Source organism: Dermacentor albipictus, chromosome 3, assembly GCF_038994185.2.
Source record: "Dermacentor albipictus isolate Rhodes 1998 colony chromosome 3, USDA_Dalb.pri_finalv2, whole genome shotgun sequence".
Lineage (NCBI taxonomy): Eukaryota > Metazoa > Arthropoda > Arachnida > Ixodida > Ixodidae > Dermacentor > Dermacentor albipictus.
Window position 1 is genome coordinate 182,456,117 of NC_091823.1, and position 27,963 is coordinate 182,484,079.

The window sequence follows — 27,963 nt, forward strand, 5'->3', positions numbered from 1 at the left end:
TTGTAGCCCGAACCACATTGGCCGGTACCAAATTTTCGTCACGGCCACATTGTCTAGCCACTTAGGCCTAATCGGAAGTGTGTAGTTCGGTGTAGGCAAGTCTCGAGTCTGGTTAACTCGAGAGCGTAGCGTAAAGAAACTTGACCGCACTCCATAATACCGGCATGTCATGGGGACACACATATATAACACATGCTTAGAGCTTTTAAATGCATTTAAAAAAAAATTTCTGCCATCATTCGCAATATAATATTTCGCTCCCTTACCCCCGTATTCAGAAATGCATCCTAACTTGAAGCCCATGCTTGACTTGATTTAAATGACGCCTGTCGTGAACGCACCAAAAGAAAAGCAATGAGCGTCTTGGACGCGTTCGCATCAGGTGTCAGTTATACCAAGTCAAGCATGAGCTTCAAGTCAAGATGCATTTCTGAATACGGTGGTTAATGTGATTCCCATACAACAGTTATACGAAACAAACCTTGTTTTAAACGGCAAAAACAGTCTTCTATATAAAAATACAGTCTTCTTAGATTTATGAAAATTAACTTTCCCCACACATGTACCGTACAATATGAGGCAGAAGTATGTTTAGCTACTGCCATTTTTAAGAGCAAATTACGAATTCACTAGGTTAGAATATCGCATACTGAAGTTACTAAACGCCCCACAGAATATTGATATAACCCTAAATTATATTTCTAAGCAAACGTTGACAGCACATGAATACTTTGTTTAGCGCATACAGCACAAGAAAGACGACAGGACAGCACAACTTACAGAATATGACACATTTGCGTGGATCCGGTGACACAAACGGTTGTGTAATTTGATTGAAATAAATGATTTATATGATGGTATTTTGCTATATATGTTGAATATCCTTTGTACGAAAGCATGTGGCTGTACTAAATTATACCCTTGTGTGAGTGGCTCTATGAGTTACAATGGCAAGTTTCACATATCTAAATGTTGTAACAATGTTTCAAGAAAAATGTTTCAAGAAAATGTTATATATGTACTTTTGTATTTTTTCCATTGGTGAATATGTGCGCACTTTTTTTTTCTCTCTCAATGACAAACTATAGCAGCAAGTTTTATGGTATGTGTGTGTGTATGTGTATATTATATGTACTCTGAATGTATGTATGAATCTGTGCCTGTTGCGAAGAAAAGGGGTAAGGACCTAGTCAAGCTGCTGTTTTGCAGCTTTTTGTTCTTTCCCTAGCATTCTTTTTCTGTTGTAAAAAAGTAATGCTGAAATAAAATGAAATGAAATTTATGGTTACAGAATTAATGCACATCTATTCACAGCGCTCAAAAAGCTGACAAACTGCCTTGCCAATGAAAGCGAGTGCACAGGATGACCGTTGCATGTTCGCAGCCACCATCTTTCTGAAATACTGTATTGTGGCCCCTCATTCCAAATGTCATTCGTAGGCGCACAACAATCTCTTTTATAGGTCCTAGTGATCCTTCGCAAGACTAGCTTTGAACTTGCATCGCGGGCTCGAAAATATTATTGACAGTGCGCCGACCCCTGAGTGCAGGTGCAGTCGCATGGATGGCAGAAAGGGGTGGGGGGGCCCTGTTATGCCCTGGTAGTGTTGGTATATAATGCTAGAACACCTGTGAGCATGTGCTGCACTGCATTTTCTTGCCGCAAATTCTTTAGATTGAATTTTTTTTAATTTTTTGATAATTAGTTTTAAATCCACTATTCTATATTCACACAGCCCTAAAATCATGCCGTTGCTGTTATAAGATCGTCGTCACAGTCATCTTGCTGCTGTTGTTACACAGATACTTGCATCAGACATACTGCTGACCGCTGTACACAGACACGTTTGTCCACTCGGTAACGCTTTGCCAAATGCCAGACAATACTGGGTAGCCAGCTACCTGCAAAATGCTTTTATAACATAAATTGTCACAGTGCCGGGGATCTGCATAATTTTTTTTAGCATATCACCCTAACAAATACATGCCAGGTGCCTTAATCATGTTTTGAGACATATTGAGACACACATAAAAAGGGGCACCAGCTCTGCCGTTTCTTTCATTGTGAACAAGGCTCCCGTGGGGGAGCCGAAACGTAAATAACTAGTTTAAACCATTTTTGGTCAGTGTCCAGACCTCCACCTTTTAAGTAACAAATACACTATAGATGGCATTATAGCATTGTCACTTATAACGGTGTTCTTACAATTAAAGCTGTTGTTCTACAGGCGAACCCACTGGGAGGCAGCCATCCACTGCCTGGCCTTGCTGGATGGCCTCCTGTCACTGGCACACTACAGCGGCTCGCTCACTGATGCCTCTTGCACACCACGCTTCCTGCCACGCCAGGCACAGGTGAGGCCCACTGTAGTGTGCTCTTCCTTGCAGCCGCGTGCAGTGGCGTGCGCGCATCCCTTTCCTGAATTTCCTTCACCGCTGCCTACGAGCTGAAACCTGCTACGTCCTGCAACATTTAGGAAAAATTGCATAATTTGTGCCGAGCCTGTGCCAGCACATCCGTGTTGCGGCCTTTTGGTGAAAAAGAAGACTGCAATGCTCCAAGTTCATCACTCACTCTCCCTCGAATGTACAGTAGAGTCTAGTTAACTCGAGCTTTGATGTCGGTCTATCAGTTAAGGGGGGACGTGGCCTTTGAAAACCGAAAAATCGTGAAAAAGTAAATTTTTGGAAACCCACATATTCGGTAGGCTTATAGCGCGTGAAGAGACAAGGACGAAAGGAAGACGTGACACACAGAGGCGCTAACTTGCAACAATCACGCGCTATAAGCCTCACAATGTCTTAAAGAAGCCCAAATCACTGCATTACAGCACATATTCAGGCAGTATGTCTTATGAACTACCATTTCTGTAAATATCATCTAATTCATCGCGAAACTATTTCAGCTGAAGTTTATAACGAGCAACGGCAACCCTCGAGCGGCGAGCGAGCGCTCAAAATGCCCCTACTTGGCGTGAACGCCATTTCTCCACCGCTGCCCCGAGCGCCGCCATTTTGGTGGTATTTTGTTCGTGCATTCTTGTGCTTTTTTTACCCCACCACCCGTGGCGGCAGCACGGGAGAGGCGTAAATCGCTCATGATTGGAGGACTCGCGAGTTGTTTCAAGTTTCCCGCGGCTGAGACACGAAGCCGAGATTGGGCGAAGCGCGCACTCCTCAAGGACGCGGGGGAGCCTGCGACTCCCATTGGCTGCTGCGTGCGATGATGTAGTAGTCGCCTGCATAATGCATCCAGATGTCCTCTGCTTTGGCTCCTCCATTGCCGGCGCCCTTTGTGTGTTTTGCTTGCCATCGTCTATCTTTGCAGCCGTTCGCATATTCTCCAAGTTTCTACCATCCTTACGAGACCGATGTTGCGTTTAGCCTGCCGATTGTTGTGCGGTTGGCCACAATGTGCCCAAAGAAACTCCAGACGCTACACGCATTCATTGCAAGGAAGCGTTCTATGAAGCTCACCCGCATGGCAAAGCTCGGCACTAGCTCGCGCGTCGACGACGATCGCACCGATGGTTCCTGTGGGTCAGCTTCTGCTTCGTCTACGCAAAAGCGTGGTTGCGTTGATGCTTCTAGCAACGTGACTCCTGCTTCACCGGCGCAGGAATTTCTCATCACGAATGCGCCTAGTGTTTCGTGCTCATCGACAGCGGGTTCCACAACCTCTCTTTCATCTGCCTCGGGCAGTGCGATTGCGTTGTCCACTGTGCACTTGAAAACACATTTCCTGACAGCAAGAGTGATGCAAGAGTGATGACAGCAAGAGTGATGGTGTGCCACCTCCGAAGCATCGGTAAAATCTTCCTGGCTATGTTGCGGAAGCAGTGCTACCTTTTTATGAGCGCCTCTCACAGGCTTCTCTGCTGCAATGCTTCCTAGGAGCGAAGACACCGAATGCATCAGAATCATTTCGCTCTATGCTGTAGTCCCTGATGCCCAAAGAGCAGCATGCATCGCTGATTGCTGGGGAGACAGCACTGCGACACGCAGTTTTAAGATATAATGCTGGCTGCCACAGGGCCACCCAAGAGCTATGTTCCTCAGTGGGGCTAACACCTGGCCACCTGGCCATTCAACGGGCACCCGAGAAAGAGTCTATGCACTTAAAAAGGCCAAGAAGCGATCGCAAGAGTAGGTGGAAAGGTGGCAAAAGAATATAGTGCCTAAGGACATCTCCAGTTATGCTGTAGGGTCATTTTAGACCAATATATGTGCTCAAAATTTTCAAAGCTCATTTTCTCAAAACAAATTTTTTGGCTGGTGAAGCTGCTTGTTCCAGCCATATCTCTGTAACTGCTCATCAGATTTCCAGAAGTTTTTTTACTGTGTATCTCAATAAATTTCTGAGGACAAGACAAGCCAGTTTTTTATTTATATTGTGTCTGAGATTTGTGACATTTCATCAAAATTTGATTGATAAAATCTTAATCACCAACACTAAATTCGGTGCTCGCTATAATGTTTCAACAAGGAAATTTAAAGAAAGGGCTCTGTCTTGCCCTGAGGTATCTATCTGGGAATCATCATAGTGAACTTCGCAGTTGCAGCACCTTTTGAAAATTCTCCAGGCCTAAAATGAGAAAACGAGGTGCACCATTCTGACATATTGCCGTAGCTTGAGAACCAATGAACAAAACTGCATGAAATATTGTAGTTCTTCTAATGCCTTCGCTATGAGTCTATCCTGAAAATTTCAGTAAGGTATCTCCATAAACAAAAAAGTTGGTATTCCAGGGTAACCTCCCCCTTTAAGAAAAAATGTTTTCTGCCAAAATGTCATATCTATCTATTTTTCAACTAGACCTCTTAGCTGGGCGACTTAGTGATCCAGTTTGGTAACAACTTCATAGCACAAGAAAACACGCTCGCATGCTCACACACACAAACACGCAAGAAAGTGTATCAGGCGCGTGAATGACAGTGCGCCTGTTCCTGACATGCACGCTGCGGTCGGCTCATTATCACTTGGTCGGCAACAAAAGCAACACTCCCCAATAAAGCTGCGTTCTTCTTGTTCTGGCTATCTTGCCGTTGTCACGTCCTTTGCGGCGCGGATACATGGTGTCGGAAGTGGCTACGACGCTCTAGCTTTGGCAGTGGTGGAGTACGAGCATGGAACGGCTGCAGGCACCGGAGCCCCTGCATCTGGTGGGGAACCAGATGCAGTGGTGGTGGGGAACCATGGCAGTGTATTCAGCAAAAGTTTGAGCTCTTCCTGCAAGTATCAAAAGTGAAGGACCAGCCAAAAAGTGAGGCTTGGAAAACTGCACTCCTGCTGAGCATTGTGGGTGACGAGGTGCTAAATGTATTCAATAATTTCAAGTTCGAGCTGAAGGCAAGCAAAGATGACTACAAGACCTTAATACAAAAGTTTGACGCCTACTGCACAGAGGTGACCAACTGTCACGATCCGCCCGGGTTCGTGAACGAGAAAGGGCTCGAGGCACCCTCCATTGGGCAGATACTACGCAGCGTGGTGGTGGTGAACGATGACTGACTGCTGAGCAGCTGTGCTCGTCTGTGTTTATTACAGTGACCATTGTTGCCTGACTGAGCCTGGCGGACAAACGAAAATTATGCCCGAGGGGGCGTCACGTGCTTCTTACACCCCCTTACCCCCAGTTTGTTTGTCGACAACAAACATCCAAGTTCAAAGTGCGAGGCTCTGCCTCTGCCCTAGCCGGGACTACAGTGCCTGCTACCCAGGCGAGTAACAATCCGGTGGCCTCCGCCATCGAGTACTCCGCCTGGACACCGGTGTTGACAGGCTGGGTGTGGCAACGCCGGGTGCTTCCTGAAACAGCCTCGCTCCATCCGGAGGGTCTGCAGTGGTCGGCCTTGTGAGTGGTGATGGGCTCGACATCGGCCCAACGGGCACTGCACCACTGGCAATGCTTGCCGCCTACAAAGTGGCCGGTGCACCGCTGGAAGCGACTGGTGCTGCCGCTAGTCCTCTTGCGGGCTGGAACTCGGAAGTGGCAGTCGAGGGTGCTGGCCAGGTCCCGAGGCGAGGTTTTAACATAGTCAGTATGTCTGTGCCACGTGGCACCGTGTGACATGCGGACGAGCAGCGATGAGGCGCTGGCAGGAGACACCACCTGTCCGGCAGACCAGGGTGGCGAGGACAAAAGTTCCTGGCAAAAACTAGAGTTCCCGACTCCGGCAAAGGCCCGGGACGGCACCCTTGGTCAGCGGCCAGCTTCTGCTTCAGCTGCTTCAGGAGCACTGTGTATCGGAGGTCCGGATGCAAGACGTCCAAGGGTGTCTTGCTGTAAGCTCAGCTCAGCGGCCTTGTGGCTATAGGCCTGCTGAACCAATTCCTCCCTACGGGACACCGCCTTGACCACCTGAGACAGCACTGAGTCCTGGCTGGTCGCTTGCAATACCGCAGATCTGGCGAGCACCTCCGGGTACGTGTGCTCCAGCATGAACACTTCAGCAGGTTGTGGAACAGATCAGGCACCTCTGGCGGGGGCAAGTGGCTCAGGGCACCAGCAGGTCCCAGGTCCTTTTCCGGATGGTAAACCAGCTGGTAACTCTAAGCTGCCAGCCTCAAGGCCCAGCGTACCACTCGAGGTGATGCCTGCACAGGAACTGCCTGGTCAGGCCCCAGCAGCCCCAACAGCGGCTTTTGGTCCGTGACCGCCTCGAACTTCCGGCCCCACAGATACTGGTGTAAGCGTTCGACACCGAACATGAGGGCCAAACCTTCATTGTCCAACTGGCTGTAGCGTTGCTCTACAGCATGAAGCCGACGAGAGGGAAACGACACAGGGCGTTCCTGGCCATCCTTGTCCCTGCGCGCCAGGACGGCACCCACATCATACGGCGACGCATCTACGGTCAGGACGACAAGCTTGGAAGGATCAAAGTGTACCAGCACTGGATCCTTGGTGATTCGCTCGTTGCTGCGCTGGAAGGCTCGGTCCTGTTCCTTCTTCCAGACCCATTGCTGACCATCTCGAACCAGAAGATGGAGCGGCTGTAGATGCTCCGACTGGTTTGGCAGGAAACTCCTGTAGAAGTTGATGAGGTCGAGGTAGCTCTGAAGCTCCTTCTTGTTCTGGGGCTTAGTCGGTTTGAGCACAGCATCAACGTTGCAGGTAGCTGGGGCTAGGCCAGCGTGGGAAATGACATGTCCCAAGTACTCAAAACTGGGGGCCAAGAAAATGCACTTTTGCAGCTTGAGCTTGAGACCGGCGTCCTACATTCATGCCAGGACGTTGTGCAGGTTCTGCAGGTGGCCCTGTCATCGCTGCCAATAACCAGGATGTCGTCCAAGTACACCGCCACTCTGAAGAGGTTGTCCATCTCCCTCTGAAATATGACTGGTGCTGAGGCCACGCCAAACAGTAAGCGCGTCTACTGAAAGAGCCCCAACGTTGTCGATATTGTGACATACGTCCAAGCACCAGCTGCTGGTAAGCATCTCTGAGATCGAGCTTGCTAAACTTCTGTCCACCGGACAATGCTGACCAGAGATCTTCAATCCGGGGCAGCGGGTACTTCTCGACGGTAGCAACGGGGTTGATGGTAACCTTGAAATCCCCACAGATCCTGACACTGCCGTCTCGCTTGAGGACTGGTGCAATGGGATCGGCCCATTCAGATGTCTGGCCACCAGGATGCCCTCTCACTGTAACTGTTGCAGCTCCTGGGTGACCCTGTCCTTCAGGGCGAACGGCAGTGTGCGAGGCTTGAAAAAAACGTGGCCGGGCGCCCTCAGGTACATAGACGTCAGCCGTCGTGCCGACAAATGTGCCCACCCCTGGCTGGAACAGGGACTTGAACTCGGTCAGGAGGCTGGCTTCCTGGTACTCTGGCAGACGAACACCCAGTGTATGAATCCAGTTTCGGCCCAGCAGCGTCGGTGACAACCCCTTGGTTAATTAAAGGGGAAGGGTTGCCTCCCTGGCGCCAAAGCGAATGCTGACCTGTGCCTGACCCTGGACCTGGGAGAGCTGCCTGGAGTAGCTGCGCAGCATCACGCCCGACGGACACGCCGGGTAATGTACGCTTGAACCGTTTCCCGGCCATTACTGACACGCTGGCCCCTGCGTCCAGCTCCATGGAAATGGGGTCCCCACAGACTTCAACGGTCAGCATGTACGGCGGCACAGACAACAGAACAAAGCCTGTGTGCCACATGTCGAAAATCCGCGGGTCCTCGGCCACAACGTGGAGCCTGGCCACCGAAGAACTTGAGCCTGCTGCCACACGCCCCTACCGCATACTCTTGTGACGGCTACCCTGGCCACGGGCTTGTATGGTACCTGGGCTCGAACCAGGCTGCTGCTGCTGTTTGCGGTTCGTCCTCCCCCTTCGGCATACCCGTGCCAGGTGTCCAGTTTTGCCGCACGTGAAGCATTGTGCTTGAGAGAACTGCCACTTTGAAGGGGAGTGGGCACCACCACAGCAACCGCAGGTACTGCCCTTTGTCGCCATTGGAATGCATCATGTAACCGCACAAAAACAAGGGACAAAGAAGGAACACACAAGACAGGCGTGGAACTTCAACAGTTGAAGTTCCGCGCCTGTCTTGTGTGTTCCTTCTTTGTCCCTTGTTTTTGTGCGGTTACATGATGCATTCCAATAACGGCCACCAACTAGCCCGCTTATCCCTTTGTCGCCATCTTGTGGACCACCGCTTCCGCCGACGGTGAGCCAGTTGCACGCAAAATCTCCCCAGCGTCCTTGGCGGCAGCTTCTATACAAGCGCTGCCTTCACGGCGTCATCCAGCGAAGGATCGGGAAGCTCCAGGAGTCGCGTCTGCATGGCGGGGTTATTGATGCCACAGACGAAACGGTCCCAGAGCAGCGAGTCCAGCTAATCCCCGAAAACGCAGGCACTCGCTAACCCTAGTAGCGAAGCAACAAACTGCCCGACGGTCTCTCTTTCCCACCGGCTCCGACTGTTAAAACGGAAATGCTCCATTAGTGTGGATGGTGCTGGGTTGAAATGCGAGCGCAGTATGGCGAGCGACTCACCCAGCATTTTAACATGCCGCGTAGCTGGCTTGAGAAGGTCGAGCAGGAGACTGAAGATGTGGGTCCTGCAGCTGGCGAGGAAAATGTGCCACCGTAATGAGCAGGTCAATTGCAATGGTTGCAGCTTGACGTATACATAGTAGTATGCGTATACGTAGTAGTAGTAGTATAGTAGTGACATAGTAGTAAGTCCAATTACAGTTTGGATCGGGTCGCAATTGAAAGCTACCAGAGCTTGTCGGCAACCATCTAGCTCAGCTACAAAGTCTTTACACCGCATCGTGCGAATGGCTACGCCAGCATTGGCATACTTGCCCTGCCATAAACTGCATTGCCATACATCTCACAGAACAAGAGCACTGGCGGAACATGTGTTCATGTACTAACAGCTGGTGCCAGGCGAAAACACAGAAGATTGCACGACAGCTTCATGTACTGACGTCGACGTGCATGAATCATCATTAACTCTTTTGCAACCAAGTATTGTCTGCAAAAGCTACCCGACAATATCAATTATTTTCATTGGTTCAAACAAGCATACAGTCGCCGACCGTTTATTCAGACCTCACGGGGACTTCGAAAATCTCCGAATAAACAGGTGTCCGAAAAAGCAGATTAAGGAAAAAAAAAAAAATCTATTATTTCCCAGCACCTTTTCGGGCGCGGCAGTAGGCTTGAAGAAATCGTGAATGCACCGTTGCACGCTGTTCCGTTTAGACGCAATCAGATAAGCCTAAATCTCGGGGAAGGTCGTACGGTCACAATAGATAGCTGACAGCACAGTCACTGCTTGTACACGCTCCGCATGCGACGGCAGCGTAGCACATGGTGCGTCATAACTTCCGACTCGGAGTCATCGTCCGGCAGCGCAGTGGAAACCTGATGAATGATCTCGCCATCGTTGAGTTCTGCGCATGTCAGTACAGTAGTATCACCACCTCTGAAACTGTCCAATGAGACAGTGTCCGGAACTGCAGTGCAACCACTGCGCAGGTCTTGGCAGAACATTTTCGGCGTCAGTAGGGAGCACATCGAAAGGCGACAAATCCTAGGCCTCCCGGCACCCGCTTGCCGGCATTCCCCAGCGCAGTCTGCACGGGCACTGTCGGTGCCATTAGACAATTGATGCGATGTTTCCGTATGCCGCGTTGCATCACCGCAACCTCGACACAGCACACAAAGCAAACATCACCACGCTGTCACGCCGACACCAGTCGCACAAACGAAAAGGGTGCCCTACTCGCAGCATCGTGCATGAAGAAAGAAACAAATCAGCTGCTGGATTGTCTTGACCTGGCTTACTAAGTTGAGACCGGAACTGCTGCAGCTACGAACTAGGCAGAAACGATGATGAGTGGGGATTTGCAGTAGCTCCACTTCGTGGGGCAGCAAGGAGGCTCCATTCAAAACAAAAATGGTGTTCAGCAAGTCCAACCAAGCACTGGTCGGAGTCGGTGCATGGTGCTCTCGATTGAGTTGGCTCAAGGAGTGTCCGAAAAATCAGACGAGCGGTTGCAAGGTGTCCGAACTTTCAACAGTTGTTATACATTATGGTCTATGGTGAGAATGGCGGTGCCGCAAAGCAGACCGAATAATCGAGCATGTCCAAATTTTTGGAGTCCGAAAAATCAGTCGACGACTGTATAAGCAAAGGAACAGCTAGAAAATAAATTGAAAACTTTTATTTTATTTCAAAGCAGGGCGAAAAAGAAATAATAATCTTAAATGTTCTTTACCTGCCGTACTGGTAAAGCCTCACTGCAGATCTTCAAAACTCTAAGGTTGACTGAGAAGGTATGTTCATTGCTCTTAAATAGAGTGGTATTACAGTCGATCCCAAATATATCGAACACGAATGGGATTGCAAAACAGTTCAACACAGTCGAACCCAGTTATAACGACCACATTTCAGTGCATTTATGATTTTCTGACCCTGCCTATTGAAACTGCTTCCAGATGTAAAAAATTGTTTTTAACCCTTCGAGGGTCGAATTATTTTGAAAAAAAGTTTCCCAAGTGGTCAAATTACTTCATTGCGGATCTCGAATGTGCAAGATCTATAAAATCGGGAATAAATAGTAAAAAAATTTAGGAACAGTATTTTGGGGTCAACATCACTCAGAACTGCAAAATGTTCAATAGTATTTCGGAGTGGGGTACTCCTTGAAACACGGGTCTCCGCACAGTGCCTTATCAGTCTGCACACCTAAAATGTGTGTATGTTCTTCTCTTGGAGCGACGAGTTGTGTTGGTGCACACATGACATCTCTGCGTGCGGCTGCCTTGGGCAGAGGTCTGAGGCACCCCCTCGTGTAAGCACGTTACCGCAGAGAGCGAGAATACCTCATGAGCGGCAGTGATAAACAAGCTAAGAGCAGCGCCGATCAAGATAGAAATCAACTTTCGCCGCCCCTGCGATAGCGTGCCAACAAAAAGAAAAATCATGTTTCACGCGCCTTTATTGCGATCACACGGCGGAACGGAAACCGCGAAAGCGCGTTGCTGCTGAGAGTGAGAATATCGCACGAGCGGCAGTTATAAAGAAGCTAAGAGCAGCGCCAATCAAGATAGAAATCAACTTCCACCGCTTCTGCAAGAGAATACTGACAAAGAGAAAAAGGATGTTTCGCACGCCTCCGTTGCAATCATGCGGCGACACCGAAACCGCAGAAGGGGTGTTGCCACAGTCTGCGAGACACGCTGAAGCTAGAAATCAGTTCTGTTTATCTCCCCAAGAAGGTAGCACAAATTTCAAACGCTACTTGTAAGTCCTAAGAGGTGGCAGTACCTCTCAGTGAGCACGCATCGTCATTAAGGCGTGAAATTTCAAACGGAGAGTCGAAACCGTACCCGTACAGCAAAGACTTTGCGGGACAGAAAACCGCCGTCGTACATGTACGGCAAAAACCTTCAAAGGGTTAAATCGCCACACCATTACACTGGACACTTCGAACCCACTCACGGTAAAAAGAAGGCGCAGGCGAATTACAGAAGCATGGTAGCGCGATTAAACTGGGCATGCAGCAGTGTGCGCCCCCCCGCTCCAGTCAAACCGCGACAATCACACAGGCTTCAAGATGTGCGAGTGACTGTCATGCACTGATTTCGGGAGTCATGAAGAAGATCACTTGCTTTTAGGCACATCTCCAGGTTGGGGAAGAAAGCGTACAGTACGAATGGAATGGTGCACGGCATGCGCCAGTGCGATATCGGATGCCACGACGGCGGCATTCTCGTTTTTGTGCAATTGTCTATGCAGCATGATGTGCATTGTGCCTATTTCGATGATTTGGAACAACCATTTGTGTCTTTCCTCTATGGGAACAACAGCCGCTCAAGTATTCCTGTCATTGCTGTCGATATTCACTAGGCCCGAGTTGGCGCACTGCCGCCACACAATGTTGCAAAGGGTCAGCGGTTACTATGTCGTTATCAGGAGATCTCGGTTCAGCGACGCTTCATTTACTCATTGCCGATTGCTGTTAACAGTTTGTGGGGAAGTTCCACCTGTCGAACATTGCATATTTTTCACCTCAAGTAACATAGATAACATTATTTAACGGCTCTTGTGTTATGCCGAGACTACAATGTCCGAGAGCTTTGCAGGATGGTGGCATGCCGTTCTGTCGTCTTCTCTGTCAGTGTCCCTGTTATTTGCGCTAGTCTTTTCATTAATGATGACACACCAACTAGCCCAGCTTTCTGCCTTGATGGTTTCCAAAGTTTGTGTTCTGGCTAACTATAATGCTTTTATCTCCTATGCAGAATATGGTCATGTCCCACTGTCAGTAAAATATAATGCAAGCTCTTGAACAAAAATTGCCGGCTGCGCTTGCAGTTTGGAAATGATGGGTGATCGAAATTGGGCACCATTTTGAAAGAGCTATATGACACCACATTTCGTTTTATAGTGAAGCTGTTAGCCTCTTAGTGGTCGCATTTTTCGTGTCCGTCCGTGAACAAAAATGATCATCAGCAATGGCTCATAACCCCCCAGGCAAGCAAAAGTGCAATGGTTCATCCACCTCGTAATGCAGAGGCTACAATCGCTCAGCAGAGTGAAGCGAACAGTTTATACATTAATTGAAATCGCCCATACAAAACACAGAACAGCATATATTTCCATAAACAAGCTGAAAGGAAACATCCCAACCATCATTAAAGCATTGCATACCCCCTCAGTATTTGTAGTGGTGGTTTTGCAACAGCTTCATGAGACATCCAATTTTGCAGGGTCGGCATGGTGAGTCCTTTCTTTCTTTCTTTCTTTTTAGATGGACATCTCTCACGAAAGTTTGCAGCTAGACGCGGAAACCCACCAGGAACAAAAATGACTGTAGATATGATTTTCGGACCAAAGTGCTGCCGAATTGCAACTGCTGATGCCAGCTTCAGTGCAGTCACTGGCAAGCCAAACTGTAGTGCTTGCACTTAAATTTTTCTAGTGGAAAACTTGTTGAGTGAAAAATCTTGATTTCTTGGGATATAGTGCCTATCAGATAGCAATACACCTTGTATATCTCATAACTTCTGTTACATTTTTTTCTTAATAGATACAAGCGTGTCTTTACAAACTTTGTACAATTTTATCCCACAATCTTGATTTTATTAATTTATATCTCTTATGACATACATCTCATTAATAAAGCTTTTATGCATGAAAAATGCATTCATTCTGCTTTTTGCTTATGTATAACATAAAATATTGAGTGCAGTAGTTTCTTCAGAAGAAAATATCTTCCGTAACCTGCAAAAGACGCCTATTTTCCCCATGATACAGAAAGAGTTAAGCCACTTATCAGGGGCAACACGTTGTGCAAATAATATTCAGGCTAAACTTGTTTCCACAACCAATTTTTTGTATTGCTGTTTGTTTAGCTGCTACCTTTATTTTTTTTAGGAACTGCATAGCCTGACAGGTGCACGCGTTTACATTTTGATGTGTGCAGCCGTGCCTGCTGGTCAAGGCTGGACGCCATCCTTGCCTGCTCGAGCACCTGGGCGCAGCGACCCTCATCCCCAATGATTTGTCCCTGGGAGGAGGAGGCAAGGTATGGAGGCAAACACATGCACACTCTTGCTTTTTAAACTTGCAAGCTTAATTTAGACATCCTTAAGTAGATTGAGTGTTTTTTATGCAGTCGCACTTGGTATGTTGCGAGTAATAGACACGAGAAAAAAGTAGGTTAACCGAGGGGCCTGGTTTTTATTAGTCACGTCATAAAAAGCCAACAAACACTGACACCAAGGACAACATAGGGGAAATTACTTGTGCTTAATAAATGAAATAAAGAAACAAAAAATTAATGGAAATGAAACTGGATGAAGAAACAGAAAAAATAACATGAAAAACAAAGTAATAGACACGACTCGCCACATTGACCTCTTGAATCGGGCGTCCCTCAAAGCATAGTGCGAGGTCATTTACTTCTCCCTATCCATATTTATGATCTGCCAGGTTCACTTTCATTCTGTACAAAGCCTTTGCAGATGACCATGTTGTTTATAGGGAAAACTCATATTGCCTACTTAAGTGAATATAGAATATAACAAATGTATTTTCGTATCCTATGCAACTTTGTTTGGACGAGGTTCGAAGCACCATGGTTATATCATATCTCATTTTAACTCTGCAACTTTTTCTTGCACAATGACAAGTTTTGTAAGGTTTTAAGAGTAAGGGTGTGCAAATACTCGAATATTGTATTTTGGATCAAATAGTGGACGTTCGAATAATTTGATTCGCGAATCGAATTGCTAGTATTTATATTTCTCTACTGTTTCGTGAATGGGTGAGCCGTGGTGGGAGCCTTTACATGTGCATCATTGGCATGGTGCACAACCTCTGTTGGTACAAAGTCCGACCAGGTGCAAATCGAATGTTACAAGCACAGCGAGTGTCATGTATTCTTGTGTGTGTCCACCTTTGTCTTGGTCAGTGCGCTGCTTCACCAGAACACTAAAGCAGTTTCCTTCCCAGAGTACACAAAATCCTACAGCACAATAGCCAAAACACACATCTGCTCAAAATTAACAATTTAAGTACTACATAGGTGCATATCGCCTTATATTATGCTGCAAAAAATATTTAATGTATATCACGCCTTATTCAATGCAGATGTTGAAGTCATTGTAATTAATTGCATTAGCCAGCAGGGTATCTTTTCACTGCTTTTCACAAAATAAGAAATAATGTTTCAGTTACGTTTTTCCTATCATCAAAAATATTGTTGTTTTGTTTTTAGTTTTTGTTTTCGTTTCGTTCAAGCACACTGCGCACGATGCCATTAGTCTTCTCTGCAAGAACATCTCGGCGGTCGAGACCATAATTATGGAGTGTCAGCTTTTGAACAAGTCCAACGCTGTTGTATAATTCAACGCCTACTGAAAAGATCTTGTGCCAAAAAACAACAACACAAGAAAGATGACGACACCACGGGCGCCCGTGGTGTCGTCGTCTTTCTTGTGTGTGTTGTTTTTTGGCGCAAAATCTTTTCAGTATGCAAGATCACCAACTAGCCCAGCAGTTAACTCTTCTAAAGTATAATTCAGCGCTTCGCTCGAATCCCCAAAACCACTGCAGCCTCTCCTCGTGGGGATATGCCGACCTTTCAGCATCTGGAGACTACTGAGAACCTGACCCGAATTATACACAGAGAACTGGAGACCATGGCATCAGCTACCAATCTTTCACAAGTGCAGGACAGCAGGCTGGCTTCAATTGCACTTATTCAGGCAGTCGCAAGCATGAGCATCCAGCTAGTAGACTCTTCGACCAACGTAAGCCACAACCCTGTCTCTCCAATTGTTGCTGCCGCTACCGAATCCCGAAACTTCCTGTCTCTTTATCAAAATATAAATGAATGGCACACGTACGACGACCTGCCTACAGTAATCCCTTATTATAACGAAATCAATTCACTCGAAGTATCGCTTTATTCGAAATTACTTCCAGGCCCAACTCAAACGCATGCATTTTAAGTCGCATTACTTGACATGCCGAAGAGCTTCACCCGTTAGGAGCAAAGGGGTGAGCAGAGGAATTCTTTTTGTGCATGCAGTGTCAAATTAATACCACTGACAAATTAATCTCACGCAGGCACAGAACAGGCCACAAATGTACCAAACTCACGACCTATGACCCCCTACTAACGGCTACCAAGCGAGTGCTAAGTGCTCCCAGCTGTTTACTGGGGAGTGAACGAAAGCTGTCAAATTCCATGATGCAGTGCGCTTGAACCATTAATCTCTGTCGCAATTGCATCGCTGGTGTCGCCTGTGATAGAATCCACACAAAAATAAAGTTTTCCTGACGCTTTGCAGTGCCAGAAAACCCCGGTCTCTTGGATGCCGAAAGGTGACCAAAAGACCGCGGGCAAGCTTGCGCCGTAGCATTCCAATGAGGCGCACTCGATTAGCAAAGTTTTACAGCTCTAAAGAGCACTTCTGGCACTGAAACATGCCAAAAAGTACAATAGAAGTGTCCATTCGATTATAAGTGCCATGTTCAGAGCGAGCCACTATGTTAACAAATCAGGAAGACGACCATAGGGAAGCCAGTCGAGAAATTTGCTCGCTGCTTGCCATAATCGGCCTGCATTGTAATGAAACACTGCCCCTAGCTTCATTGCACTTTTGACAGTGGAAATCAACTGATAACTTCCCGAAAACACGAAAAATCCGAGCGTCGCCAGCGGCGAGTCAGGCTGTCAACATGGCTGTTCAACATAAGCTGCTATTTTCCTGGCGATTTTCTCGAGCTGGTCATGCTTGATTCTTGCATCCGACTTTAGACAAACGGTCGAAATGCATGGTAGGGTCATTGAATTTTGTTCCTACACATTTGTTAATGGCGCCGGCGCATTGGTGCATGAACACAGACACTCGAACCATAGAATTAGCATAGCGTCGTCAACAACGGTGTACCAAAAAAAAAAATGTTTTGCAGACTTCACGGCTGCACACCTCGAGCGCATGCTCACAGCATTGTAGCGACCGGAGCTGTAGTGACCAGACCCGCAGCCATAGCGCACGGCAATGAAGACACAGTAGCTGCTGTGAGGGGTGGAGGAACACTGACTGCACAGGTCATGCGCTCTGCTTTTTATTGTACATTGCATGCCCCCTAGTGGTGTCAGTTTACCACACTTCCTCCCCCCCTTAACACAACAGATTAACAGCGTATAGGCAGTTACAGTTCAAGAAGAAAACTGAAGCAGCGGACGGTGTTCCCTAGTGCTCCGACGAATCCGAGGTGTAGAAGGAGGCGGGGAGCAATCGGTGCATGTTGATGTTATGTTGTCACCGGTCTCCAGCTTATAGGGCTCGTCGGATAGTGGTAGTTGACCCTCCAAGCTTGTCGCTGCTTCGGGTAGACCACTGTCAGTTGTACCTCCGGTCCCTGAGGATTAAGTCCAATGTGGTTCAAAGCATGTAGTGGAAGGGCCGAAGCACCTACAGTTGTGCTGGTCGTGCATCGACTGTGGCCTTACATGGTTGATATGCCGGGTCCATTGTCGCCCATCGTCCAGTTGTAGCTGCACCTGTGAATTGTGTTGCCTGGCGACTACAGCGGGAATACAGCTCAGACCTGGCTAAAAATTCCTGGTGAATACTCTGTCTCCTGGTTGTGCTGGCACCCTTGCTTTCGTTCTTTGATCATACTCCACCTACCGAGCGAGTTGTTTCTGGAGGACTGTTATCCTTAGGTCCGGCCGCAGCAGATCCCATGCAGTCCTGAGCCTCTGTCCCATCAACAGCTTGGATAGGCAACACCCGGTGACCTTGTGGTGTGTCGACCTATATGATAACAATATAAGTGCAATTTGTGCACGAAGGTCTTGGGCCAACTTTCTGTAATTTTACTTTCATAGTTTGAACAGCTCTCTCTGCTACACCATTAGAAGCAGAGTGATAGGATGTTACTAGCATCCTCTTCACGCCGTTCTTCTCCAAGAATGTCTCATTCTTCACTCGCGAATGCGGGTCCATTGTCCAATGCCACCCTGTCTGGGAGGCCCTGATTCGTAAACATGACCCGCATGCATGCAATTGGACATTTAAGTGAGGCTGATGAAACGAGGAAAGCTTCAATCCATTTGGAGAATGCATCAATTGCAATTTTGCTCAATCGCAATTGCTTTTCATGAATGCACATCACTCATCTGCCGTCCAGTGCCACTTTGTTCCAGTGGTAAGCAAGCTGTTCAATGGCTGCAGTACATCTGACAGGTTGGAGAGAAACTTTGTATAGAAGTTCACCAAACCCAAATAGCTTTGCAACTCTTTCACATGGTAATAAATACTTAGAGCGCTAAAAACACGAAAGACGTAGAAAAAGAAACATGCTCCACACGCGCTCACTCACAACTGATGTTTAATGTACGTATGAAAAAATACATATACAGAAAGTGGACAATTTGCTCATGTCAAGATGAGGTATAAAAATAGCATGCATCTAAGGCACGTGTGAATATTGATTAATAAAATGGAATTCTTTATCATGTAGTAATATGGATGGTTTGCTTACACACAGCGCGGCATTTTTGGTGTTATGATAGGCTTCCAAGATTTCTCATGTGGTTTGGTTAGGGTGACAGAACAAAATGACTGTGTTTTCGAAGATGGGTTTACACAGACATGGTTTACAATGTAAGGCAAGATGAGAGGATGGCGCGCCATTTAATGAATTTCTGTGTTCTCTTAGGCATATATTGACACATCTGCCTGTTTAGTGCTCTAAGTTTTATTAGTATGCGGTACCAACTATCCCACCTATCCACCCTTTTGCAATTCTTTCACATCTCGAGGTTTGGGAGCATTCCCTAATGCTTCAGTCTTGGCGGGATATGATTGTAGCCCGGCAACACTTATGTGGCCCAAGTACTGGACCTCAGGTAACAAAAACTTGCATTTTGCAAGTTTCAGCTTTAAGCCCACCTCTTGGAAAGGCTCTAGTACCTTGCAGACGTTTGCCCAATGTTCATCGTGATTAGTGCCTGTTACCAAGATGTCATCGAAGTAAACTGCGACATGATCAAGACCTCCCAGGAGGTTTTCCATTTCCCGTTGAATTATGGCTGGGGTGGAAGCAACCCCCGAATGGCAGTCTCGTGTATTGAAACAAGCCCTTGGGGGTATTGGCAGTGACGAACTCCTGTGACTGTTCTTCCAGCTCGATCTGCTGGTAGACATCCTTTAAGTCTAGCTTTGTGAACCTTATTCCTCCCTGAAACTTTGTGAACAATTCCTGTATGCGTGGCACACGGTACATTTTCACAAGTGCTATGGGATTTACAGTCAGCTTGAAATCGCCGCTCATGTGCAACTGCCCATCTTGTTTTAGCACTGGAACAACAGGTGCTGCCCATCTGGGCATCTTTACTGGTTGGACCACGCCTTAGTGGAGCAGTCTCTGCAACGTTTCCGCAAACTTGTCTTTCAAACTAAACGGCCCCGCCAGGGCTTAAACAATGTGGGTTTGGCATCTGGCGGCACCAGCGTGCGAGCCTCAACCCCACGGAACGTGCCTAAACCATCTGTAAACACCTCTTGAAAACTGTCCGCAGCTCCTTCTGCAGATGACACCGACAAAAAAGAGTACGGCTTGTTAATTCCCAACTATAATTCCTTCATCCAGCTTCTACCAAACAATGTGGGGCACTGCCCCTTAACACAAACAGAGGTAGCTGTTTCTCCTCTTCCCCAAGCTTTACAGCGACCGCAAACTTCCCGGTGGCTCATCACGTGTCTCCGCAAGAACTCCTCAGCTGTACGTCAGATCGTTACATGGCAGCCGATGGGAACACCCTTTAAAACTGATGGCAGCACTAAAATGGACGAACACACGGTGAAAAGACAACGCGACGACAAGGGAATGCTGCATGAACTTTGTTTCACTTGTGGTTGAAACAATTGCGCCCGTATCAAGTTCCATCTCTAGTGAAACGCCGTTAATGATAACAGCAATGCGCATAGGCGCCGGCCCAGCCGCCTGAAGTGCCCAAAGGTTGTACGCTTCCGGTGTTTCATTCACTACGGGTGCCCCAAGCACTTCATCCACGGTGTTCACGCTCCTCGAATCTATACGCCGTGCCTGTCTGTTTATTAACTCACTATCACTCTTGCCAGACGCCCTTGCCGTCCACATTTGTAGCAAACAAATTTGTAGTTGACGTGTTGGCACTGGCGTGCTTGATGGGTACCACTGCAGCGGAACACCCACATTCGCGATGCCCAGGTTGCACTACGTTTGTTGCCACCATGGCTGTTTCAACTGTCTATTGGGCTGGCTCTGACTGCGGCTTTGGGTGATCGCTTAGCGTACGACGGGAATTCTTGCAAGCAGACTCAATGGCCCATACCGTACAATTGCGGTTTCTAGGCTTAAATCCGCTGTTTCCAGCAACCGCATTTGCATTGGTACGTCGTCAATGCCACTGACGATTTGGTCTCGTAGCATGCGGTCTCGGAATGACCCGAATTTGCAGTTGTTTGGCCAGTCACTTTAACGACCCGAAGTACTCGCTCACTGCCTCTTTGTCCCGCCTATGTCGTGAGAAGAACTTGAAACTTGCTACCACTTCTGACACCTTTTGCGCGAAGTAGTTGTTGAGGGCTTCAAAAATTGCCACTAAGTTCGCTGCGGCAGTGTGACGAGGATCCCATCCTCGTCGCCAGTGTCACGATCCACCCGGGTTCGTGAACAAGGGAGAGCTCGAGGCACCCTCTGGGTACCCGTGTTCCAGCATGAACACTTCATCGGGTTCTGGAACAGCATCAGGCACCTCTGGCAGGGGCAGGCGGCTCAGTGCATCAGCAGGTCCCAGGTCCTTTCCCGCATGTAAAGCATTGTGCTTGAGAGAACTGGCACTGTGAGAGGGAGTGGGCACCATCACAGCGACCGCAGGTACTGCCCTTTGTCGCCAACTCGTTGACCGCCGCTTCCGCCGACGGTGAGCCAGTCGCACGGGAAATCTTGCCGGCGTCCTTGGCGACAGCTTCCATTGCCAGCGCTGCCTTCACAGCGTCATCCAGCGAGGGGTCGGGAAGCTCCAGGAGTCGCGTCTGCATGGCGGGGTTGTTGATGCCGCAGACGAAACGGTCCCGGAGCAGCGAGTCCAGCTGGTCCCCGAAAACGCAGGCACTCGCTAACCCTTGTAGCGCAGCAATGAACTGCCCGAGGGTCTCTCCTTCCCGGCGGCTCCGGTTGTTGAAGCAGAAACGCTCCATTAGTGTGGACGGTGCTGGGTTGAAATGCGAGCGCAGTATGGCGAGCAGCTCCCCCAGCATCTTAACGTGCGGCGTGGCTGGCTTGAGAAGGTCGAGCAAGAGGCTGAAGATGCGGGTCCCGCAGCTGGCCAGAAAAATGTCCCGCTGTTTGGCCTCGGGTGCGTCGTTTGCCCGGAAGAACACATGGACTTGCTCCTCGTAAATTTGCCAGGTGGACCCATCTCGCTCAAACGGCTCGAGCCTTCCGTACAGCGGCATGGCAGCAACAATGGGGGGCGGTGCTTCGCTGCTCTCGGCGGCGTGGGACGATCCGTGGGTACTTGTCGCCATCTTCGTCGCCAGTGTCACGATCCACCCGGGTTCGCGGACAAGGTAGGGCTCGAGGCACCCTCCGTTAGACGGGCCTTCCGCAGCGTGGTGGTGCTGAATTATGACTGACCGCCGAGCAGCAATGCTCGTCAGTGTTTATTGCGGTGCGGTGACCAATGTTGCCTGCCGAGCTTGGCAGGCCACCGAGCCTGGCAGCGAACGAACATTATGCCTTAGAGGGCGTCACATGCTTGCTACAGGCAGGTTTCTCAGGGGCCAGTAGGCTTCGCAGCAAGGAATGCGTCACAGCCTCGCAACATGTTAGAAATACGGCCGTCTTCTTACCGTCTAGCATGTCGTTCACCGTCGGTAATAGTTCCACCCGCTCTCGGTACATGGTCCAGTCTGCAGTGTTCGCGTTGAACTTGTCTATCTTTCCGATGACCGGCATGCTTGTTCTTGTGTCACCGTCACCGGTGTCATTTACTCGAAGCATTTTCCCTCATCGCCAGTTGTAGTGAGTGGAGTTGTAGTGATCAGACCTGCGGCCATGGCACACGGCACTGAAGACACAGTAGTCGCCGTGAGGGGCGTAGGCACACTGATCGCACAGGTCACGCGCTCTGCTTTTTATTGTACATCACTCACCTCCTGGTGGTGTCAGTTACCACAAGCATATGATGCCAGCAAGAGGTGGGACATTGATTTGCTTGGTGCGATCCATTTGCTGAACATTTCGTGGAAGAGCTCGCACCTTCAAAAGTCGCCAACTTCTCTGCGCATGCCGGCTTTTCCTGTGCCATTGTTAACGATCCTGACGATGACTGGACTTGCAGCAATCTGTACAAGGCTGTTCATAAAATTGCTGGCCCAGGTAGAAGGCCACTTTGAGACATTCGCGTTGGCTGATGCTGCTGCTTCCATGCTCGTCCCAGTGACAGATGCGGAGATGCTAATTGACACTGTTGGTTGCCCCAACGAGGGCAAAGAGCCAGCGGACGAAGAGCCACGTAATGTGCTAACTATGGTGCAGACGCGGAAGTACTACGCCTGTTGCAAAATAAGGTTGAATGCATGGGTGGCAACCACAGCCTCATGCAATGCTTGGCCAAATTAGAGCAGGGGTTGCTAGCACCCGGTAAGAACTTGAAACAGCCAAAGCTCACTGCCTTTTTTGCCCCTGAATAAAGTTTTGTTTCACAGAATACATTGTATTTTGACTTCCTCGCAGTTGTGGTGCAAATAAAGCTCGACTACTTTAGCTTTTCTCGAGTGCATGGTCACTTATATTGAATTACTGCTTATAACGAATTTTTACGCCGTCCTGCTGACTCCGGTATAACGGGGAATTGCCGTATTTGCTTTCTCTGTGGACACGCTGTCTACATATTTTGGCACTGCTGCAGCCGTTGGTCTTCCTTCGAGCAATCAAATTTCTGTTTCTATCTACCCCTTTAGCATGAGGGATAATCTCAATCCTTTTCAACCCGTCCCTGAGAGCCCAGCACTGACCCCGACCATCCCAAGCCCATTTATAGCCGTTCGCCGTCATCTGAATGCCACCAGTCCCGATCACCTCCGTCTCGCCACTCTCTATCACCTTCCTTCCGGTCCACCTCAGGAAACTAGATGGCGCAGCGACCAGAGGTAACTCTGCACTGCTGACGTGGATTGAAACCCGTCTGCCTCCCATTTCCTACCATCACAATGTTCTTAATGTCCTTGTCAACGGCCTAACCATTAAAGCCATTATAGATACAAGCACCCAAGTGTCAATTATGAGTTTAGATCTTCGTTGCCATCTGGAAAAAGTGGTAACCCCTGCTGAGCCACCTGTCGTGTCTGTTATGGATGGTAGTGCGCTGATCGTCCTTGGTATGTGTTTCACTTCAGTCATCATTGCTGATTATAAGACATCCGTCCTGTTTACGGTGCTCCAGCACTGTCCTCACAACCTTATTGACATCAACTTCCTCACATCCCACCCTGCCCGAATCAACTGCTCAACGGGAGTTTTGCACCTCGAACTGCCACAAAACCCTGACGACTACCCTGCCTAGCTGCCTCGCCTCCATTCCGCCATCTTTGTTCACCTGCCGCTGCCACATATGTTTCTCTGTCATCTCTTCCGCCACTACCTGAGGGTGATTACATTTTATCCTTGATTATTGATATCCTCATGATGCTTCATGTTACTCGGCTGAACACAGTCGTCCATGTCACCAGCAATTGGACCTATCTGCCTATTCTTTACTTTGGATACTGCCCGCATGTCGTTCCGCAAAGCACGTTGCTGACCCATTGGGCTCTGTTGGACCATTGTGCAATATCTGCACTGACAACTGAGCATTGTTTTGAGGTTTCAGAGTCCACCTCATTGTCATGCCCACCTGCCACCCGCTTCACATGCATGATCGCTCCTGACCTTCAATCTGCATACGCTGATGCTCTCCGTTCTTGGGCAGCGCACAAACGTATGAAACATAAGAGAGAATACAGGACAAGTGCTGGACCATAGAATATGTAATGCAGGCCATAGAATACAGGACCCGCGCTTATCCTGTATTCTTTCTCATTTTTCGTTGGTTAACTATGTACGTATGTGCCACAGGGAAAGTGCTGCTCTACAGTGATGAAAATATTCCTTAAATTTCTCCAATGCTGAGCAGAATTGAACCCATGTTGCAAGTGTTCCTCAAGGACAGCAACCAGATGCATTAGCATGCTGTGCCACGAATGCACTGAGTATGCGCCGGTTTCAATGAGCACCTTTCAAGCCGATGCTTTACAGGCTGCGCCGCAAACACACTGGGTGTGTGCCACGCTTCAATGAACCTCTCACCAACTTGGGTCACTGAGTATGCGCCACTGAGTGTGCAGCAAGTATGGGAACAATTGTCAGAGTTGCAGGCACCGGCGCACCACGCTTCTCGTCTTGGAGGTCACGCATGGACTTCACAGTAGTGTCAGTAGATGGGGCAGCCTGTCCAGAGAGAAGCGCAAGAGGGCAGCCTGGTTGTCGCATGACGCGTTTCTCAGGATTTGCACGCACTGGCACGGCATGTATTTTGAAGGCCGCGCACAGGCTTTGCAGCAGTGGCGCCAGATGGTGCCAAGTGTTCTTAGGCAAGCACAAAAGAAAAATCCCACTGCAGTAAACGCTTCATACATAACTCGTTTCAGCGGTGGCAATATGTTGTGTCACTATATTGATTTCATGATAACACAGTACCGTTGACAGTCATGCCGTTTTTTTTTTTTTTTCCAGGATTTTGCATTATTTCTTCTTTAGGATCACACGTCCCATGACCAGATCTAAGTGTTATAACCAATAATGTGGCATGGGAGCATTGCAGTAAGCATTTTATTTTACCATAGAACACATATAGAAGGTGATGGTGCATCGGCTGCTCATTGTTATATCCGATATATTTTTAAAAGAGGTGTCATTATAAATGGGTGTGTTGTACGATGTGTTGCTACACTGCTTTGATGCTTATTGCATTAACATTGACATTCATCGGGAGATGGGCTTTATATTTATTTGAATACCTTGAAGGCCAGAAGACGTTGCAGAAGATTCTGTCGCAGTGTTTTCCAAGATGAATGTAATTTTATTTGCTGTTTTTAATTAAAAGCTAATTTAACATTCAAAGCCTACTACATTCAGAAAACGCACACAACTCCATCATAACTTATTAACAAAAACAAGTTGTCCAGTGACTCGGGCTTTAAACAAGTGTTTCAAATTCTGCAAACTCATTCAGCTTGTCGCACACAAGCGCTATTCTGCCGTAGCACCCTTGTTCTGGTCTCAAGTTTGGCTCTGTGCGTGCCCAGCTCATTCGAAAAAACAATACAGTGGCCCAGGCCTGACCCGAGTCATAAAGACGGGTTGCCAGAGCTGCCAGGTGTAAGCTTTCGAGTAACCTGGAGCTCGTGCACACGTCTAAAACCCAGTTCACATTCAGCGAAAATAGGGGGCTTGTTGTATCTGTCATGTGTGGTGATATATTGAATTGCTTGGTTTCGCAAGTAGTTGCTAAACCCTCGTTTTCTTGTTAATTTCACGCATTCTGTGAGGCACCAACTGTGTCCTTGGTTAGCTTAATCAGTCAACTTGTTTATATTTTGTGGAAATGGTGTGTGGGTTTTTGTAATAAATTATTTATGTGATTGCTCCAGAACATTGTAGGTCTGGTTTATGCTCAGCACTTCATTTATTAAAAACTGCCGTGACAGAGCTGTACCTGCCATTGAGATCAAATTTAGCGAAAATGGGGGGAACTATATGGCCAATGTGCATTCAAAGTGGAAAATGTGTAGATAGGCAGTGTTTGGCCTTCGCTAAATATTTATTAGGCAAGTTCTCAGAAGTGTTCTACATGGGTAACATTTCAAATGGATTAATCATATGCGGGGAACAGTTTAAAGCTTGTGGTTAATTACTGGAAGCTAAAATTTTTATTCCAACTGCTCAAAAGATACAGCTTTGCTGGAAATTAAGCTGTAATTCTGCAAAGTCGCACAAGTCTTTCATCTCTCCCTTTTCATATCTGCCACCCATCCCTAATTTCTAGTAAAGTTTATGAATTTGGGCTTGTTTTACAATTTTAAGAATGTTGCAATTAGTGTTACAAAAAATAAATCCCATTTGCCAAATAGTTTTTCTGGACTCCATGGCTTCTTTCTGAGTCTTCTGATGGTAAAAAGATGCAAGTGGGTTGCTTGCTTTAAGGAAGTCTATACATGCACATAAGTTGCCTGACAAGTGGAGGTTGCCAACGAGAAACTCATTGAAAAAGTCGCTGTAATCTAAAAACAGTCTGTTGCTTGTCAACTTCTGGTGCTATTCCAAGCTTGCTGCTGGCGTTCACGTGTGCACACGGCAAGAAAAGAAAGGAGAGGCAGAGTGCTCTTTCACTATGCCTGCCCTGGCGCCCTGTGAATGCCATCAAAATGCCCCTTACCAACTGGCCCAGGCTTGAAGCTTTTCTGCTGTATCTAAAGGTTAGCATGGCTCGCAAGCACTTTTTGTGCAGAGTTTGTGCATGGGAGGTCAACCTGAGTCACGAATGCATATGCATCTCAAAGAAATTTATAGAGTATGTGGCATCCCAAAAATGGCTTTGCTCAGTGTAAGCTTTAAGACCACGTCCCTTGGTGTCATGTCCATGGAATTCTTACGAATTTTAAGGTTCGCAGGTTGGCAGGTATGTTCCTATTTTTCTTTTTATGACAGGGCACTGGTGATATAGGGAACTGCCCTAGAGCAGCATTCATACATTAATGATGCCTCTCTGCGATTTCCAAATAAATTAGTGCATGTGTGGACAGATGTCAAAAGACACTATGGGCCATTCTGTGCAGGCTCCTGTGCTGAGCCTCCTCACGGGACCAAACATGGGCGGCAAGTCCACTCTCATGCGTCAAGCTGGCCTGCTGGTGATCATCGCCCACATGGTGACTCACTCCTTTCTTGAACGCTCTCCCCAGTGTCAGTGTTGCACCTCTGAACAGTTTCCTTCATAGGTGCAGCTGAATTGAGCAGCGACTATAAGTGACATTCCTGTGGTGACATGAAGTGCTCGCATGTAAGCTGCCTAGGCTGATTGAACTGTGTGTTCTGCGGATTCTACTTACTATTACCTTAGAAAATACTTTGTAGGCAACGGACAGTAAGCTGATCGGTCTATAATTTTTCAAGTCTTTGGCGTCCCCTTTCTTATGGATTAGGATTATATTGGCATTCTTCCAAGATTCCGGTACGCTTGAGGTCATGAGGTGTTGCTTATACAGGGTGGCCAGTTTTTCTAGAACAATCTGCCCACCATCCTTCAACAAATCTGCTGTTACCTGATCCTGCCCAGCTGCCTTCCCCCTTTGCATATCTCCCAAGGCTTTCTTTACTTCTTCCGGCGTTACCTTTGGGATTTCGAATTCCTCTAGACTATTTTCTCTTCCATTATCATTGTGGGTGCCACTAGTACTGTATAAATCTCTATAGAACTCCTCAGCCACTTGAACTATCTCATCCATATTAGTAATGATATTGCCGGCTTTGTCTCTTAACGCATACATCTGATTCTTGCCAATTTCTAGTTTCTTCTTCACTGTTTTTAGGCTTCCTCCGTTCCTGAGAGCATGTTCAATTCTATCCATATTATACTTCCTTATGTCAGCTGTCTTACGCTTGTTGATTAACTTCGAAAGTTCTGCCAGTTCTATTCTAGCTGTAGGGTTAGAAGCTTTCATACATTGGCGTTTCTTGATCAGATCTTTCGTCTCCTGCGATAGTTTGCTGGTATCCTGCCTAACGGAGTTACCACCGACTTCCATTGCACACTCCTTAATGATGCCCACAAGAATGTCGTTCATTGCTTCAACACTAAGGTCCCCTTCCTGAGTTAAAGCCGAATA

General features: G+C 47.7%; 1 protein-coding gene across 1 annotated transcript in view; it reads left to right on the forward strand.

Annotated features, from left to right (window-relative positions):
• Positions 1-27,963, forward strand: part of LOC135918083 (DNA mismatch repair protein Msh6-like) — a 564,077-nt gene that overhangs the window by 437,856 nt on the left and 98,258 nt on the right. The window contains exons 24-26 of the mRNA XM_065451744.2: positions 2,229-2,355; positions 13,953-14,054; positions 26,914-27,006. Coding sequence (XP_065307816.2) covers positions 2,229-2,355; positions 13,953-14,054; positions 26,914-27,006 — 322 coding nt within the window. The remainder of the gene's footprint in view (positions 1-2,228; positions 2,356-13,952; positions 14,055-26,913; positions 27,007-27,963) is intronic.